The sequence below is a fragment of the Chamaea fasciata genome, unplaced genomic scaffold, assembly GCF_029207755.1.
Source record: "Chamaea fasciata isolate MVZ Bird 193981 ecotype frontalis unplaced genomic scaffold, bChaFas1.0.hap1 SCAF_10, whole genome shotgun sequence".
Classification (NCBI taxonomy): domain Eukaryota; kingdom Metazoa; phylum Chordata; class Aves; order Passeriformes; family Sylviidae; genus Chamaea; species Chamaea fasciata.
The window spans coordinates 31,508,532-31,526,968 of NW_027094095.1; the positions used below are offsets into that span (position 1 = coordinate 31,508,532).

General features: G+C 53.0%; 1 protein-coding gene across 1 annotated transcript; it reads left to right on the forward strand.

Moving 5' to 3' along the window:
* Window positions 1–1,605: 1,605 nt before the first annotated feature.
* IL12RB2 (interleukin 12 receptor subunit beta 2) lies at window positions 1,606–17,424 on the forward strand. The gene is made up of 16 exons (XM_066193004.1): window positions 1,606–1,678; window positions 2,574–2,764; window positions 3,742–3,862; window positions 4,152–4,266; window positions 5,080–5,255; window positions 5,858–6,000; window positions 7,431–7,575; window positions 9,206–9,285; window positions 11,149–11,362; window positions 12,933–13,124; window positions 13,657–13,758; window positions 13,837–13,992; window positions 14,533–14,670; window positions 14,973–15,060; window positions 15,678–15,777; window positions 16,041–17,424. Exons 1-16 carry the CDS (start codon window positions 1,621–1,623, stop codon window positions 16,422–16,424), a joined length of 2,403 nt encoding a protein of 800 aa, XP_066049101.1. The 5' UTR covers window positions 1,606–1,620; the 3' UTR covers window positions 16,425–17,424.
* The last annotated feature ends 1,013 nt before the right edge of the window (window positions 17,425–18,437 follow it).

Below are 18,437 nucleotides of genomic sequence, written 5' to 3' on the forward strand. Positions count from 1 at the left end.
CCAAGGTCTGCAATGAGGACCTTTTTGACCCAATTAGAAAAAAAAACTCATCCAAAACCACGAAGAAGAAGGTGTAGGAGAAGGATTTAGATGATGCCTTAAATCCTCCACGTTGCCCCATATTTATTAATTACTATATACTAAAACCTTAAATCTAAGTTTTTACCCTGTGCTATCACACACTTCTATCCAAACCCCGCACCCACAATCCCAGAGCTGTCACTCAATTTTGGGAGCCTTTTCCATGGCCTCAGGTCAATGCAGTGTTTGCTTGGGGATCAGTGCCTGCCAGCACAGAGAGTGGAATTCTCAGTTTCCAGAATTCCAGCAGGGTGGGGTTGGAAGCCAACTCTGGAGCGGTGCTGCTTCCCAGCTGCTTTCACCTCAGAGCTGCAGGGACGGGCAGAGTCCCCGTGGCACATCCACGGGGTGACAGACAGCGTGACCCTGGAGCTCTCAGAGGAGATTTTTGGGGGTTGAAGCACCACCAGGACCAAAGTGGAACCCCACAGATACCTCGAGGCTTCTCCACGGTGGGAAATGGATTTGCGGAGGATTCCCGAAGCCTGACGGAAGGCTCACACAGTCCTGTGCATCTGTGTGCAAACTCTGAGATAGAAAATGCTGACGTAGAAACGCCACGGGATGGGACAGGCGTTGCTGAGAGAGAAATTGAACTGGAAACAAGTTTTAAATCATGGCCTTGCAAGTAAGACCGGATACTCTGGAGAAATAAAACTATGAAAGGTGCATTGTGGCAGGACCCACGAGGGGTGATTTTAGATGATTGACTTTAAGGCATTAACAGCAAAAGCTGATTAGCCAAAAAAAAAAAAAAAAAAAAAGCTTCTAATGGATTGTAATTAGGAAATAGTTTGGCTTCTGATTGTGCTGGCGTGAATTGCAACACCCGCACTGTCTCACCCTTCACGTGAGACTGAAAATGGAATAAAAGTTTTCCAAACGCCTCTCAGCTGCCCCATCTCCGGGTGAGAAAAGGCCACGGATCCGACAAATTCTCTACAAATCCATTTCCCACCCTCCCCCGTCCCGCCGCGGGACAACGTCCTCTGTGTTTCAGCGCCGCTGATTTCCCTCACCGAGGTGCGAATCCGGGGGGGTTTCCCACGAATTTCCCCCTCTTCTCGGCTCTGAGCTGCAGGCTGCTCCTCAGCACCTTCTCGTCCTTTAGTCCCGTCGCCGTTTCCCATCTTCAGCCCTTCCCGGACCGCCCCTCTGAGCAGAGGCCGCTTTTGCCCGGTCTCGGGTGTTTTGGGGCAGTCTTGCAGGCTGCTCGCACGGCCCCCGGGCGATGTCGGGTTCGTGGAAGGCAGAGCATTTCCCTGAAGGGCCCGGGGTGCTGAGATTGCTCATCCCGGCACCTACGAATCACCTACAGAAGGCACCAGGCGAGGAGGCTCCGCCTGAGCCGCCGCAAGGCTCCAACGCCCCGGCCTCCGGATTCCAGCAAAAACGGGGGAATGCTCGTCAGAGGCGCCTCGCAAAACCAGCGTTTGGGATTCTCCGAGGCACTAGAGCGGGAAAACACAAAGATCCCGACGGAGCATCCCCGGTTTTCAGGGGCTGGTGACAGGAATTCCTTTCTCTCCAGGCACCGAAATGCCGTTTGCGTGGATCGTGCCCTCGGCAGTGTGGCTGGTGCTGCACTTCTCAGCGGGTGAGTAAGAGGGCTTCCCTCCGAACGGAGCAATTAGCTGTCAAATGAAGCACTCGGGCTAATTAGAGAGCGGGGGTTTTCCCAGCTTCTACCCGCGGTGCCGGTGAACATCTTCCTTTCTGGAGTTAAAGAGCGATGGGGGGGAGTTTGTGGGGTTTTTAGTTCAAGGCGGAGCTGTCGGTTCTGCGAGAAAAAGGCGCCGGGACAGGCAGAGCTCATCAACAGGAAAAAAAAAATAAATCGCAAAATCCCAGAATGGTTTGGGTTGGGAAGGACCTTAAATTCATCCTGTGCCACCTCTGCCATGGCAGGGACACCTCCCACTGTCCCAGGGATCCGGGGGCAGCCACAGCAAATTTGGGAATCCCATCCCAGCCCCTCCCCGCCTTCCCAGCCAGGAATTCCTGCACAATATCCCACCCAAATCTCCAGTTTTTCAGTTTGAAGCCATTCCCTGTGTCCTGTCCCTCCATCCCTTGTCCCCAGTCCCTGTGCAGCTCTCCTGGAGCCCCTTCAGGCCCTGCCAGGGGCTCGGAGCTCTCCCTGGAGCTTCTCCTCTCCAGGTGAACATTCCCAGCCTGGCTCCAGCCATGGAGCAGCTCCAGGTCCTTCCTGCACCTCCTGCCACAGCTCTAAAAGTGACGCAGGCACTTTTATAATCCCCCATGAAAGTTTGTTTGTTTTTTTTTCCTTTACCCTGGTACTTTTTACCGGGGGTTGTGTTGGATTTCTGGGCACGGGGAGCGATCCCGTGGCTGCCGATCCCGGAGAAGATCCCGGGATTTGCTGTGCAGAGCCCGGGATTTCTCCACCAACCACCTGGGGAGGTTCTTGCCGGAGCGCGGCACATCCTGCGGAGCAGCGTCTGAGCTTTGTTCCTGCCGTTCCCTGGCAGAATCCTGCAGGAGAGGGGCGGAGAGCGCCGGCAGGGCTGCGATGGTGTGTCCCAACGGGAACGCCACAGCCAGCAGCGCCTCTGCCATCCGGCCCGGCACCAACGTCACCCTGAGCTGCCACCTGCGAGCCAGCGGCCCCCGCTGCAGGGCAGCGATCTTCCTCAACGACTCCGAGCAAATCAGAAAGCAGGTGGGGCCTGGAAAGATGAGAAAATCACGGGCAGAGACTCTCTGGGTCGCTAAAGTTAAAAAGCGGGATGGTTTATGTTTTATCGCGACTTCGGGAGTCACCTCGTAAAGCCGTGCCAGCAAGCCACAAGGCTCCTTGCCCTCTGTTGATTTCCTAAATCTTATATGTGCTATATATATATTGCTATGTCAGATATAAATTATTTATAATTTATAAATATACAGATTATTTATAGTTGTATTATTATACATCATTTCTATAGCTTCTATAACTTATCTATGATTTTATATATTAATTACATAATATAATATATATTGTACGTATATTATATATATTTATTATTAAATTATCTATGTTTCCATGATCCCAGCACCTCCCGTTCTCCACTTCCTATTAAAATGAGGGTGAAGTGAAGTTAAAATGAGGCTAAAAGGAGGTTAAAAGGAGGTCGAAATGAAGTTTAAATGAGGTTAAAAGGGGGTTAAAAGGGGGTAAAAAGGGGGTAAAAAGGGGGTTAAAAGCGGGTTAAAAGTCCTTCACACCCGTGCAATTCTTCTCTTGAATTGGGTCGGTGGTCTTGAGGGGTGAAGTCAGGAAAGTCTTCCTCACAATGACCTTTCTACCCTGTGCTGCTGGCAGCTTTCGGGACCTCCTGCCCTGATCCAATCCCTCCTGCTCTGTGATCAGTTAGGATTGATCCAGGCGCAGGTCGTGGTTTCAATTTCATCGGGCCCAGTTCGTGATTATGACGGTCCATCTCTTGAATTTCCTTCCATGAAAACTAAACCAAGCCCACAAGCAGCAAGCTCCAACTCGTTCAGCTCTAACTCCAGCATCTAATAATCATTAATTTATCCTTTGGGGGGTTTTTTTTGTTTTTGTTTTTGTTTTTTTTTTCTAACTTGCATCCTAATCAATATAAATCGTTTCCAACCCTTGGCTAGAACCTTTTAACCCTTTAAAATCGTGATTCACAGGGAAACTCAGTGAGCAAAACCTTTCTGGTCACTACCTACGGCATTCACGCCTTCAAGTGCATAAACATCTGCTCGGAACACAAGAAAAAACTCGTTTGTGGAATCGATATCGAGTGTGGAAGTAAGGAGAATCACTTTTTAATTACTTACAGCTCCCCGGTGGGAGGGGGCTCTTCCCATCGGGAATATTCCTGGCTGGAATTGTGCAGCTCTGTCGTTCCTGAAGGAAGAGAGGCTCAATGCATCTGCCCGCTCAGAGCAAACGACGTCCTCCCCAGCCAACATCCCCCAAAATATTTCCCGCCAACATCTTTGGGGAGCGAACCCTGAAGGTGTTGGGCTGAAGGACCCTGAAAGGTCCAACCCAAACCAGGCTGGGATTTTAGGAGCGACAGGAATTTCTGTTTCAGACCCTCCAGACGAGCCCAGGAACGTGTCCTGCGTCCAGAACGGGACACGGGGACGTCCCACCTGCACCTGGGACAAAGGGAGGGTCACCTACCTCTACACTGCCTATGGAATAGAGTGAGTGATGGGGCTGTAAATGTAATTAATTAATGCCTAATTAACCCCTGGAGCAGCTCTCTGACCGCGCCCTGCAGCTCCCTCAGGGGTCAGCAAAGAGGTTGTGCCAATCCATCCCTTTGGAAAGGGAACCCTGTCCCCACAATCCCAGGATTTATACACGTCCCCAGGATTTCTCCTGTCCTCACATTCCCAGGATTTCTCCTGTCCCCACACCCCCAGGATTTACCCTGTCCCCACAATCCCAGGATTTACCCACATTCCCAGGATTTCTCCTGTCCCCACATTCCCAGGGTTTATCCTGTCCCCACATTCCCAGGATTTACCCTGTCCCCACATTCCCAGGGTTTATCCTGTCCCCACAATCCCAGGATTTATACACGTCCCCAGGATTTCTCCTGTCCCCACATTCCCAGGGTTTACCCTGTCCCCACATTCCCAGGATTTACCCTGTCCCCACATCCCCAGGATTTACCCTGTCCCCGCATTCCCAGGATTTCTCCTGTCCCCACACCCCCAGGATTTACCCTGTCCCCACACCCCCAGGATTTACCCACATTCCCAGGATTTCTCCTGTCCCCACATTCCCAGGGTTTACCCTGTCCCCACATTCCCAGGGTTTACCCTGTCCCCACATTCCCAGGATTTACCCTGTCCCCACATCCCCAGGATTTACCCTGTCCCCGCATTCCCAGGATTTCTCCTGTCCCCACACCCCCAGGATTTCTCCTGTCCCCAAACCCTCAGGATATATTTTGTCCCCAGAATTTCCCGCTCCACAGAAATCCAACCAAACCTTTCCTTCTGCTCCAGGCTCTCCAACGGGACCGGCTCCTTCCCCTTCCCAGAAGAAACTCCCCATCAGGAGTTGGGCTCTGGGGCTCTGAGCAGGCTGGATTTCGACTCCAATTACACCGTGGTGGTTTTGGCCTCCAATAAATTAGGGAATTCCTCTTCCCAGCCCTTCACCTTCACGCTGATGGACATAGGTAAAGCTACTCCCCACCCCTCGGGCAGCCCCAGACACTGGGAAAGAGCTGGAAATATTCAGGACTTCTTGGAAAAACATTAAAACTCTTGGAAAAATCATCCAGCCAGCCTGAAGCAATAATCCTATTTTCCACCTGACCCTGGGATATTCCTGCTCCGGGATGCTGCCCTGGCACTGTTCAGTTTAAATATCACTTAGTTACAATTATGTCATTTAAAGTTCTGCTAACTTTGGGCCCTGTTAAGTTTAGGTTCAATTTAAGCTTGAGTTTTATAAAGTTTAGGTGATGATAAATCTACATCCTGTTAATTTGAAATTCTATTACGTGTACGTTTCGGTTTTATTGGTATTAAAAATTAGCCTAGGTGTTGTTAAAATGTGCTGATCTAACTTGCCAGGTTCAGTTCTTCATTTTAGCTTATATTTATTTAGCTATATTTATTAGTTAATATTTATTGTAGTTATTTAGTTCAAACTGAACCTGGCTTAAAATAACTGGGATTCTCTTTGTCCCGGGATTTTCTTTTCCCTGGGATCCCAGGAGCCTTCTGGGCTGTGCTGCCTCTCTGAGCCCTGTTTGTTTCTCTGTTTTGGCGTCAGTGAAGCCACATCCTCCCAGAGTTTCGGTGGGATTTGATAATTCTTCTGCCACCACCTGCACCCTTTCCTGGCACGATGAAGCCCGAGCGCAGCACTACAGGCTGAGATATCGGCCCCTCGGCAGGCCTGGAGCCTGGAGCACGGTAATCCCGTTGGGATTGAGGGAGTTGTGGAGAAGAAAAAGCTCCGGGGAGAGCTCAGAGCCAATTCCAGGGGCTAAAGGGGCTCCAGGAGAGCTGGGGAGGGACTGGGGACAAGGGAGGGAGGGACAGGACACAGGGAATGGCTTCCCAGAGGGCAGGGCTGGATGGGAGACTGGGCAGGAATTGTTCCCTGGGAGGGTGCGAAAGTCCTGGAATAGAATTCCCAGATTTGCTGTGGCTGCCCCCGGATCCCTGGAAGGTTCCAAGGCCGGGCTGGATGGAGCTTGGAGCAGCCTGGCACAGTGGAAGTGTCCCTGCCATGGCAGGGCTGGCACTGGGTGGGATTTAAGTTCCTTTCCATCCCAAACCATTCCGGAATCCAGGATTCTGTCACTCGATGAGACACCCGGTGGAAGGGAACATGCAATTTTCACACGATTTGCAGCGTGGTTTGTCCGTGCCACGGGTTTTTCCTTTCTTTTTTTTTTTTTTTTTTTTCTTTTTTTTTTTTTTGCTGGAGTTCTCTGGTCAGCAGGAGTCAATGAAAAAGGAATCGTAGGGCAAAGCAAGACTTTGAGGTCCCTTCCCACCCCAAACCCTTCCATGGTTCCATGAATTTTTTAACTTCTTCCTTTTGCTGGCAGCTGAGCAAATCACTCACAGAGAGATTTTGCTGTTGGCACGTGAGAAATGAGGGATGTTTCAGATGGAGCCCTGCAGCCCGGATGAATCCTCTCATCAAACTTTGACTTCTTGGGGCTGCCCCAGAGCAGGGTTTCCCGGTCGTCTTTTAAAGTTACGTCTGGATTTGTCATCCAGCCTCTCACAAGTTTTCCCTTGTGAGTTTTGTTGGAGCCCTGGGCACTAGGAATTCCAGACTCTCTGTGCTGACAGGCTCTGACCCCCAGGCAAACTCTGCATTGGACCTGAGGCCGTGGAAAAGGCTCCAAAATTGAGTGACAGCTCTGGGATCGTGGGTGCGGGGTTTGGATAGAAGTGTGTGATCTCACAGGGTAAAAACTTAGATTTAAGGTTTTAGTATATAGTAATAAATATGGGGCAAAATGGAGGATTTAAGGTGTTATCTAAGCCCTTCTTCTTCATGGTTTCGGGTGTTTTTTTCCTAATTGGGTGAAAAAAGTCCTCATGGCAGACCTTGGGTTGTCAGTTATCGGATCAAAAATACAAATAATACAGGCGTCACCTCCTTGTTGGGTAATTAATGCTTAAAAGTCCTTGGGAAGAGTTGGAGGCGGCTCCTTTTTCCTACCTTGCTAGTTCGAGCTCACGACTCCTGAGGCTGCAATTAAACAAGAATTAATTAAGGCTGAGTTTAAAAAACTGCGACCCCCCGTGCGTTAATCCCGGCTCTGACAGGAGGAAAAGAAAACCTCGCAAGTTTAACCCCAACCTCTCCACCCCCACTGCAGGTGGAACTCTTCGGCAGGGAGGGATATCGCATCCAAGGGCTGGAGCCTGACACGACCTACGAGTTCCAGGTGAGCTGCAGGATCCTGCCCGGCCGGGGGCTCTGGAGCGACTGGAGCGGGAGCCGGGGCCGCACGCCAGCCGCAGGTAAGGAACCCTGCTGCCCCAAACCCGGCCCTGCCCACGGGAAACTGCAGCTCACGAGGGGAAATCCGCTGCTGGGGTGTTCTGTCCGAGGTCCACATCCAGAGCTAGAGCCAAGAGAGGAGTTTCTGTAAGGAAAATGTTGTTGTTGTTGTTGTTTTTTTTATGAATGAACTGTGAAAAGCTGTTGGTGTTTCTCTCTAAACAGGAATTTCCAGAGGGTTTTGGGGGGTTGGAATGAGATGGTTTTTAAGGCGTCATCCGACCCTTTTAATCCTGCGATTCTCAGCTCTCCTGCTTGGCTTTGGGTGGTTTTTGTTTTTTTATTTTTGTGAATTACTGGGGCTGGTGCTGCTCTGACTCAGCCCATCTCCCGTTTTCTCCCCGTGACAGCGGCAGTTTCTGGAAGAGGCACTGATCGATGCCCGAGGTGTGAACCTCTCCCTTCCTCCCCCACCTTCCTCTCAACAGTTTTCTCCCCTTTTCGCTGCACCCCGAGTTTGCGGCCAGCAGGTTTTTAGCTGACCGAGGAGCACTTGGTGCCCTCAGACACCGAGGTGGCAGCGAGGGGGGGGCTGCAGACGAGAAGCTCTGGGTGCCAGGAGCTGAAGTTCTGCACAAGCTGTCTCGCTGCAAACAACCCTCCAAAATTAAACCTTTCCGAGCAGAAATTCCTTTTTGCGCGAATTCGCCTCGCCCGTGGGGTTCGCAGGCTTCCGAACCCAGGCTGGAGGGCAGCAGATGCATTCCCATATTGGAATTTTTTCTGCTTTGGGCTCGCAGTCGGTGCGAGGTTTTTATTGCTGCTGCTGCTGCTCGTTTCTGTTGCGGTCACTCCTTCCAGTCAATCCAGGACAAACTGCTCTGAGCATCGCTGACGTGGAGGGTTTCGTGCCTTTGCTGCAGCCCTGGGCTGTTCATCAGCTGCCCCCTGCCCCAGCTATTAACAATTAACTCATCGAATTTGAATTTGAAGTGTTGATGCTGGTCAGGGTCCTTGAGCAGCCCAGCTCTGTCACCCTCTGTCACTCCAGCTGTCCTTAAATATTTATCCCCGATTCTGGACTTCGGGAGCATCTCCACCAGCCAGATCTTCCCTTTAGCGTCGTTTTGGGAGGTTCCTTCAAAACATCCAGAGTTTCCAGCCGGAATTGTGGAAGGAACCAGGGCTTTCAGCTGCCTCAGAGAAGCTGTTAAAGGCATTTATTGCCTGGAGCCAGACGGGGAAATCCTGCGCGTCCCACAGAGTCCCTCATCCATCCCTGCCTGTTGTTCCAGGATCGATGGAGCCGACCCCAAGGACCGCCCTAAGCTTTAAATTTGTGCAAAGACAGGAGCTAAATGCCGTGCTTTGATGTGCGGGTTTCCTTGGGAGCCACCGGGATTACCGAGGTCAGGATGAAGCCACCAGCAGATCCAAACTCCTCTCCCTGGGTTTTATGGATAGTTCTCGAGATCCCCGTCCCCAGTGCAGCCAAACAGCGGCAAACAAGGATTATCACACCCGGCAGCATTTCAGGGACGGTGTAAAGCTTAAACTTGACTTTTCTCGGGGGTTTTAGCTCCCCGTCGTCTCTTTTGTCACCTTCAAACCCCAGCCATTCCCACTGCTCCGCTTTTCTTTCCCCTCCAGAGCCAAGTGGGATCCTGGATTTGTGGTACCGGCAGCAGGACCTGGACTCTGGGCACCAGAACCTCTCCGTTTTCTGGAAGGTGAGTGGGGTGAAACCCCGGCAGAGGCGGCGAAACCCGGCCAGGTGAGAGGGGAAACAAACCCCCAGGGCCAGGTGAGAAGAGAAATTCCGATTTTTGGGATTGCGGGGAAGGACTGAACCCTGGGAGAGCACGAGGGTTCCCAGGGACAGGGTCCCCTCCCGGGCTGGAAGATTCCCCATCGTTTTCCTACCTACAATTTCATGGAGTGTCAGAATTATTTGGATTGGGAGGGATCTGGAATGTCACCTTGTTCCAAGGGCAGGGACAGCTCCCGCTGTCCCAGGCTGCTCCAGCCTGGCCTTGGGCACTGCCAGGGATCCAGGGGCAGCCACGGCAAACCTGGGAATTCCATCCCAGCCCCTTCCCACCCTCCCAGAGAACAATTCCTTCCCAAAATCCCACCCAGCCCTGCCCCCTTGCAGTGGGAAGCCATTCCCTGTGTCCTGTCCCTCCCTCCCTTTTATCCCAAGCCCCTTCTCCACATTCCATAGAACTTTTGGAGTCTGCTGGGCAGAGCTGGGGGCTGGGACACCACAGGAAACATTCCACAGAGAATTTGGTTTAAAACCCACCAGAATTTGGTTTAAAACCCGATTTTTTTTTTACCCGGGTACAAAAATTCACCACGTTTCCCCCCACACACACACACACAGACACCAACAAGCAGCAGGCTGCAAGTGAAAGCAGAAATTCTCATGAGATTCTGTGACCCCAGACATTGCGGCTTTGGCTTGAAGACCTTTATCTTGCAGCACTTTCTTTATCAGGGGTGACTTCCTGCAGCATCATTCATGAAAAGGGGCAATAAACTGCTTTCAGAGGTTTCACAGCAGCTTCAAAGCCAGGCTGACACTCAGGACCACTTCCTACCAAGAGGCTGCGCTCCTCTTCTCAGAAAAAAACAAAAAAAAAACCCAAAAAACCATCCAGGAAAGGGTTGGAAATTTAATTCCAGCGGGTTTCCAGTGCTGCCTCTGCCCCGAGCCGCTGCCAAAGCACGGCCAACGTTTCGGTTTGTGCTCTGTGCTTTGTTTCGTTATGACAAAAATCAGCCGAAGGAATGAGTCGATGTCGCAGAAACCCGGGAGACTGAAACTGGGAGTACAACTGCAGGCGCCCGGCGGGGAGTAGAAACCGGGGTGTGGTGTTCCACAGACTGCCAGAGACTGTGCTCTGAGTGGTTGCATTTAAATAATTCTGTACGGTGGCCTGAGGTAGAATCCGGGTTTTTCCTCTCGGGCAAAACCTGCTCATTTTGATAAATCCAGCCCAGCAGTGGATCATCCTTTTTTTGTTTTGTTTTGTTTTGTTGGTTTTTTTTAGTTTGTTTGGGGTTTTTTTTTTGTTGTTGTTGTTGTTTTGTTTTGTTTTGTTTTGTTTTGTTTTGTTGTTTTTTTTCCTCCCTGGTGAAAAGTGTGGCTGGAATTCAGCCTCGGGGCAGGAAGGGTTTCACTGTTCCCAGCTGGGAAAATCAGCATCTCACAGCAAAAGAGCTTCAGTGAACTGGAGTTGAGTGGGAAAAATAAATCTGGGAGTGGTTTGGGTTGGGATGGACCTCAAATGCCACCCAGTGCCACCCCTGCCATGGGCAGGGACACCTCCCCCTGTCCCAGGCTGCTCCAAGCCCAATGTCCAACCTGGCCTGGGACATTCCAGGGATCCAGGGGCAGCCACAGCAAATCTGGGAATTCTATTCCAGGGCCTGCCCACCCTCCCAGGGAACAACTCCTCCCCAGTATCCCATCCATCCCTGCCCTCTGGGAAGCCATTCCCCGTGTCCTGTCCCCCCGCTCCTCATCCCAGTCCCCTCCCCAGCATTCCCAGGTGACAGCAGCAGTGACAGCGGCGCTTTCCCCGCAGGCTCTGAGCAAGGCAGAGGCAGGAGGGAGAATCCTGGGATACACGGTGACCTTGGAAGCCCTGGAGCGCGGGGAGCTGCCACAGTCCTACCAGAGGAGGCAGACCAGATTCTCCAGGGTGACCCCCAGGGTGGCCCACAGGGTGACGGTGACCGCCCGCAACCCCCGCGGCAGCTCCCGCCCCGCGGCCATCGTGACCCGCCCGGGCAGCCCCGGTAAGAGCCCGCGGGGCATCTCCTGGGGCACAGCCCGGCTGCGCTCCCTGCCACACAGCCTGCGGGGCGGGTGCTCCCTCCGCTCTGTGTTTGTCCCAGTGGAGCTCCGGGAAGGCGCAGATCCGCTTTTCCCTGCGGTGTTCTCCCCCAGCTCTGCCGGCCTGGCTCCTGCCCAGAGCAGCTCCAGCCCTTGGAATGTCCCCGTTCTTCCCCTGAAATCACTCCACATCCTTCCTCAGGGATGGTTCCAGCCCTTGGAATGTCCCCGTTCCTCCCCTGGAATCACTCCACATCCTTCCTCAGGGCTGGTTCCAGCCCTTGGAATGTCCCCGTTCCTCCTCTGGAATCACCGCAGCAGCTCCACATCCCTCTCCAGGGGATGGTTCCAGCCCTTGGAATATCCCCGTTCCTCCTCTGGAATCACTCCACATCCTTCCTCAGGGATGGTTCCAGCCCTTGGAATGTCCCCGTTCCTCCTCTGGAATCACTCCACATCCCTCTCCAAGGGATGGTTCCAGCTCTTGGAATATCCCCGTTCCTCCCCTGGAATCGCTCCACATCCTTCCTCAGGGATGGTTCCAGCCCTTGAAATGTCCCCGTTCCTCCTCTGGAATCCCTCCACATCCTTCTCCAGGGGATGGTTCCAGCCCTTGGAATATCCCCGTTCCTCCCCTGGAATCACTCCACATCCTTCCTCAGGGATGGTTCCAGCCCTTGGAATATCCCCGTTCCTCCCCTGGAATCACTCCACATCCTTCTCCAGGGGATGGTTCCAGCCCTTGGAATGTCCCCGTTCCTCCCCTGGAATCCCTCCACATCCTTCCTCAGGGCTGGTTCCAGCCCTTGGAATGTCCCCGTTCCTCCTCTGGAATCACTCCACATCCTTCCTCAGGGATGGTTCCAGCCCTTGGAATGTCCCCGTTCCTCCCCTGGAATCACCGCAGCAGCCCCACGTCCCTCCCCACGGCTCCATCAGGGAGTTGGGCCGGGCCGTGCCAGCCTCCCAGGGTTTGGGCTGGCACAGCCAGGCCGTGCTCCGGGGGTCCAGCCCACGAGAAAAGAGACAGGGCTGTGACTGTTCCCGTCAGCAAACCCCTCGCCCCACCACTGCCACCTTCTCTTGAGTTGTAACTCATTTATCCTTCCCACGGTGCCGAAGGGGATGAGATCCGGTATCAGGTGTCACGGTTTGTCGTTGTAGGACACGAAAGAAAGACGAGAGGCTCCAAATACTTCAGAAGGCAAAGAGCATAGAAAAAAAAAGCTTAATTTTCTAATTCTTCCTACCTTTTATAAGGTGCTCCCGCACAGCCTTACCATGGTTGGTGAATGGGAACGACACCTCTCTGATCCCACTGGTTAAACCAGAGAAACAGCAAAACACCACCTGCGGAAAGATCGTTCTGAGAGAGGAGAGCCGTTTGCCGAGGTTTCGGGAGGAAGCTTCCTTGGGAAGCTTTTCCCTGGGGAAAACAGTCAGCAGCTGCCAGCAGGCTGAAAATCCCTCCGAGCCAGAAACTGAGGCTGCAACAACTCCGTGCCGACAGCGGGTTTTGTTCTCCCCTGCCAGGCCTGCCCCCTCCTCAGCGGGTCTCTGCCGTGGGCCTGGGCAACAGCAGCATCCAGGTGAGCTGGAGCCGCCCTGTGGGAGCCGCCCTGCCCGTCGAGGGCTACGTGGTGGAGTGGGCAGAGCCCCGGGGGGAGCCCCCCCAGCATTCCTGGGTGAAGCTGCCGCCGTCCCACCTGTCCACGGTGATAGCAGGTAAATGCCAGCCCGGGCTGGGCGCGGCGAATATTGTTGGAAAATGTTTTAAGTTGCGAGCCGGGTGTGGATTTGGTCTCCAAGGCCGGGCTGGATGGAGCTTGGAGCAAGCTGGGATGGTGGGAGGTGATCCTGTGGTGACACTGACAGGCTTTGAGGTCGCTCCCGACCCAAACCCGTCTGGGGTTTTGTATTTCTGTATTTCCATAATTTTTTACTAAAATCACTTCCAGGGATCCAGGGGCGGCCACGGCTTCTCTGGGCTCCCTCCCCACCCTCCCAGGGAGCAATTCCTTCCCAACATCCCATCCCTCCCCGCCCTCTGGCGCTGGGAAACCGTTAATTTTCAGTTTAATGCCCAGTCAGGCTGCGCCGGGCTCGGTAGATCAGAGAAAATTTCCTTCCCTTCTTTGTGAAAGACCTATCAACAATCACAAGGTTTAGCTCAGATTTAAGCAGCCGCTGCAATATTTCCGCCCTGACGGCAAACCCTTGTCCCAGCAGCTCCCCCAGCTGTGATTTCTCCCTGCAGAGCACATCAGAGATAACGTCTGCTATCAGATCCACGTGTCTGCACTTTACCAGGACAGAGCTGGGCAGGCAGCAGCGGTCAGGGGAAACTCCACAGCACAAGGTGAAGGCCAGGAACGCCCTTTTGGGGGGTTTTCAGGCGTTTTAAGGTCAGCTCTAACACCGGCCCTGTGTCTTGCAGCCCCATCGGCCGGGCCCCAGATGTTCGCCACGCCCTTGGCCAGCGGGGTCCTGGTTTCCTGGGAGGAGATCCCAGCTGCCCAGCAGAGGGGCTGCATCACTGCCTTCCTCATCTACCTGCACAGGAGGGACAGGCAGGGCCAGCCCGAGGTCCACGGTGGGTGCCTGGGGCTGGAAATGCTTCTCCTGCTCCACTTTGGTCACTGAAGGGCTCCAGTGGGAGCATTCTAAATTGTTTTCAGTCTGGGACTCTCAGATTTGTCCCTGCTTTTTCTCCTTCCTCCTCTTATTCTTCTTCTTCTTCCTCCTCTTTTTCTTCTTTGCCTTCCTCATCTTCTCCTCTTCCTCCTCTTTTTCTTCTTCCTCCTCTTTTTATTCCTCTTCTTTATCTTCTTTCTCTTCCTCCTCTTCTTCTTTCTCCTCCTCTTATTCCTCTTCTTCTTCCTCCTCTTATTCATTGTCCTCTTCCTCTTTCTCCTCTTTTTTTCTCTTACTCGTCTTCCTTTTCTTTTTCCTCCTCTTCTTTCCTCTTATTCTTCTTCCTTTTCTTTTGCCTTATTCCTCCTCCTCCTCCTCTTCTTCCTCTTCCCCTCCTTCCTCCTCCTCCCCCTTCTTACCTTTCTTCAGAGCCCCACTCCAGCCGGAGGCAGTAAACCCCGGTGCCAGGCTCTCCATTGCCATCCGTGTTTTCCCGCAGCCGTTCCCGCCGGGAATTCTCCTCTCTCCCTGCACATCCCTGACCTGGAGCCGGAGGAGCACCTGGACCTTTGGATGACAGCGGCGACAGCGGCCGGGGAGGGGCCCCAGGGCAACAGCGACAGCGTCTGCCTGGAACGTAAGGAAAGGAGCGGCCGCCAGGGCTGTCCCTGCCCTCGGAGCCTCTTTTCCACACTCTGGGAATGCTTTTCCCGCTCCTCTGTAAGCGCTGGAGCTCTCCAAGCCCTCTCTTGGTTGCTGAAGATTCGTCGTCTCGGCGGGTTTTAGGATGTGGCGCCTCTTTCTGTGCCTTCAGGCTCCCAGCGCTGTGCTGAGGGGTTTCCTCGGAGGTGAAGGGTGGTTTATTCACGGAGGACAGAAAGATTTGAGGTTTTTTTCATCCTTTTGAGGGAGCTGAGTGGTGGCTGCTCTGCTTTTCAGGTGCTGGGAGCTGGGTGACCCTGGTGCTCGTCTGCAGCTGCTTCATCCTCTTAGCCTGTGTTTGTTCCGTGCCTCCAGGGAGGAAAGTGTGAGTGGATCCATCAGCTGTGCCCCAGTAAAACTGGGATGGGTGTCAGGAGGGATTGAATCCCGGATGGTTTGGGTTGAAAGAGATCTCAAACCCAGCCAGTGTCACCCGTGGGACACCCTCCACTGTCCCAGGCTGCTCCAAGCCCCATCCAGCCTTGGGCACTGCCGGGGATCCAGGGCAGCCACAGCTCCTCCGGGCACCCTGTGCCAGTGCATTTTAAAATCCTTTTCTCCCATTTAATCTAAATCCAGCCTCTTTTCGTTTAAAACCATTTTCCCTTGTCCTGCGGGATGGTCGCGCCCCTTCGTGAGCGTGGAACAGTGAGGATTGTTCCAAATGAAGGTTTCAGAGCACACAGATGATAATAAAAGCAGGCTCGGAGCTTAAGACACACCCGCAGTCCGTAGGTATCGTGGATTTTTAACCAGATCTTGAAAGCAAAGGAAGGGGAGCAACCCTCGGGAATCATCCCCAGCCAGCCAGGAGCTCTGCAGGTCCCTCTGAGGGCGGATGCACCATCACACCCGGGTTCATTCCACACCCAAGGAGCACAAGGGTGCTGCAGGGCTCACCGCTCACCTTTTGAACTGCGTTTATCCCCCTCCCTCCTGCAGGTTCCAGTGGCTCCTGTCCCTCCTCCTGCCACAGTGGCAGAGCAAAGCCATCCCCGACCCTGCCAACGCCACGTGGGCCAAGAGCTTAAGGGCGGCCAAGGTAAATTAGAGGGGGTTTGGATTCTAATCCCACAGCCCTCATTAAAAAAAAAAAAAATGCATTTGGAGCCGTGCAGGCCAGTAATCTCCTAGAGCAGCAAATCCAGCAATCTCTGGCAGCGGATAATCTCTGCTGGAGGATGTGCTGGGCAAATGAAAAGCCCAGAAGAAGTCGGAGATGTTCCGTTTTTAGCCGGCTGAGCGGCGGCGGGGAGGGAATCCCGGGAGATCCGCGCCGGGATTCACTCCGTGTCCCCCCCGCAGGAGGAGCTGAGCGCTCCCTCCAGCCCTTCCCTGCCCAGCGGCTTCGAGGAGCCCGAAACGAGCCCGGTGGAGGAAAGCTGGGAGCATCCTGAGCCTCCCATCCCTGGCGACAAGCCGGTGGTGGGCAGCGCCGGCAGCAGGGGACACGGGGACTGGGCGCAGGAGGAGCAGCAGCTCCCGGAGCTCTACCAGAGGCTGCTGCTGGAGCCCCCGGAGCCCGAGTACATCTCCAACCCCGGCACCTCCGCCCTGAGCCCGGGCTCGGACACCGAGCCCGAGCCCATCTCCGTCTTCCCAAGCGCATTCCCGACTCCTGCCCCCTGGTGCCAAGGGAATCTGACTTTGGATCGAGTGAAACTCGACTGCGGCTCCTTCCCGGGGTAGGCAGGGGGCGATGTCAGCCCGGCAGGAATTCCGGCACTTTACAGAGAATTTCGGTGTTCCAGTGTCAGCCCGGCAGGAATTCCGGCACTTTACAGAGAATTTCGGTGTTCCAGTGTCAGCCCGGCAGGAATTCCGGCACTTTACAGAGAATTTCGGTGTTCCAGTGTCAGCCCGGCAGGAATTCCGGCACTTTACAGAGAATTTCGGCGTTTCAATGTGAGTTCAGCCGGGATTTTGGCATTACAGAATGTTTTAGCGTTTCAATGTGAGTTCAGCCCAGATTTTGGCACTTTACAGAGAATTTCAGTGTTTCAATGTGAACTCAGCCTGGATTTTGGCATTACAGAATATTTTGGAGTTTCAGCGTGAGCTCAGCCTGGATTTTGGCACTTTACAGAGAATTTCAGTGTTTTACTGTGAGTTCAGCCCGGCTTTTGGCACTTTACAGAATATTTCGGTGTTTCAGCACAGCCAGTCCGGTCACTCACAGGTCACTCCTCCAAGTGACAAAACCCTTCCGCAGTGACACCTCTGCACACTCTGGAATCAGGGGCACAGCTGGGGATGCCAGAGCTGGATTTTGGGGATTTGGGGAGCCTTTGCTGCTGCCTCAAGCCCTGTCCCCGAGCCTGGCTGAGCCCAGCCCGGGATCAGAGCTGGAAATCATCATTTCCACCAGAAAGAGCAAGGAGCTGCAAAAGGGAAGGACGGAAGAGGCCAGCACCTCTTGTTCCTCCCCAGTGACACCAGACCCACGAGGGACACCGAAACCTTCCTTCCTTGCCTCAGTCCAGGGCAGGAAAATTCCTCACCACAACTAAAAGGAGCAGGCAGCACCTGTACTCAGTCAAATGGATTGTCAAGAGGAATTTAAGTGATTTATTGGAGTGTGCTAATTACAGGCTGGAAGGGTGTCACACATTTAATGACTTTGTTTACCAGATGTGTGTGTGTGTATAAATAAAATGTTGGAAATCTGAACTTGGCTTCCTGTTGTTTCCTCTGGTGTTCCGGCTTCACACAGAACAATTAAAAACTCAAATTAAAGCTGAAATGTTGCTGTTAGAGATGGAGCAATCCAGGTATGAACTTACCTGGAGCATCCGCAACAAGCTGCTGCTGCTGCCTCCATTCAAGTGCAGATTTGGGTTTGGCCAAATACCAGCTCAGCCATTTCCCTGTGGGCTCCCGAGGGTTTGGTTCCACCTCGTGTCACCTGGCTGGGTGGCACCAGAGGAAAACATCTCCCTCAGAACTGGGGCAGACATCCAAAAAAACACAACTTGCTGCCTGCTGTCCACACCCCGCCTGGGAACCACCAAGGCAAGAGGATTCAGCCTCTGCAATCCAAATCAAACTAGAAATGCAGAATAGATGCCAAAAAAGGTGGTTTTGTTTGTTTTTTAATATAAAGCAGTATTTTGCCATTCATATCTTTCTGCACGTTGATTTTCTACCTCAGCATAAGGATAAGAAAACACTGGAATTTATTTTCTCCTCTCTGCAAATCTCCAAATCAATCAAAATTTGGGGTTTCCAGTGCAGTCTTACTCCGAGAGACAAGGACCAGACTTTTGGGACTCCAGCCTGGAGGCCTGAGCATCCCAGGAAGTGTTTTCCCCCTCAGGATACTGTTTCCAGCAGGAATATCAGGTTTGGCTTTCCTGGCACAGCTGGAAGTGGCACCTGGGGGTGGCAGTGCTGGGTTTATTAAACCAGAGCTTATTAATAAACTCAGGCTGTGCAAACCCATCCCTGTGGGCAGAGTTGTTACAGGTGAGGGTGGGCTCAGCTCCACCACCACACGTTCCCAGTGATTCCTGACATTCCAGGAGAATCCATGTCCTTTCCCACACAGCTAACTCTTGGAATTAATTGATCAATCAATCCCCTCTGCTCGCTCCCAGCATTCCAGCTGAGATCAACTTCCCTGCTCCAACCCTGCTTTTGATCACTCCAAAGACAAATTTCTTCCCATTTTTTCTGCTCTTTTTCCCAAAGGATCAGAATTTC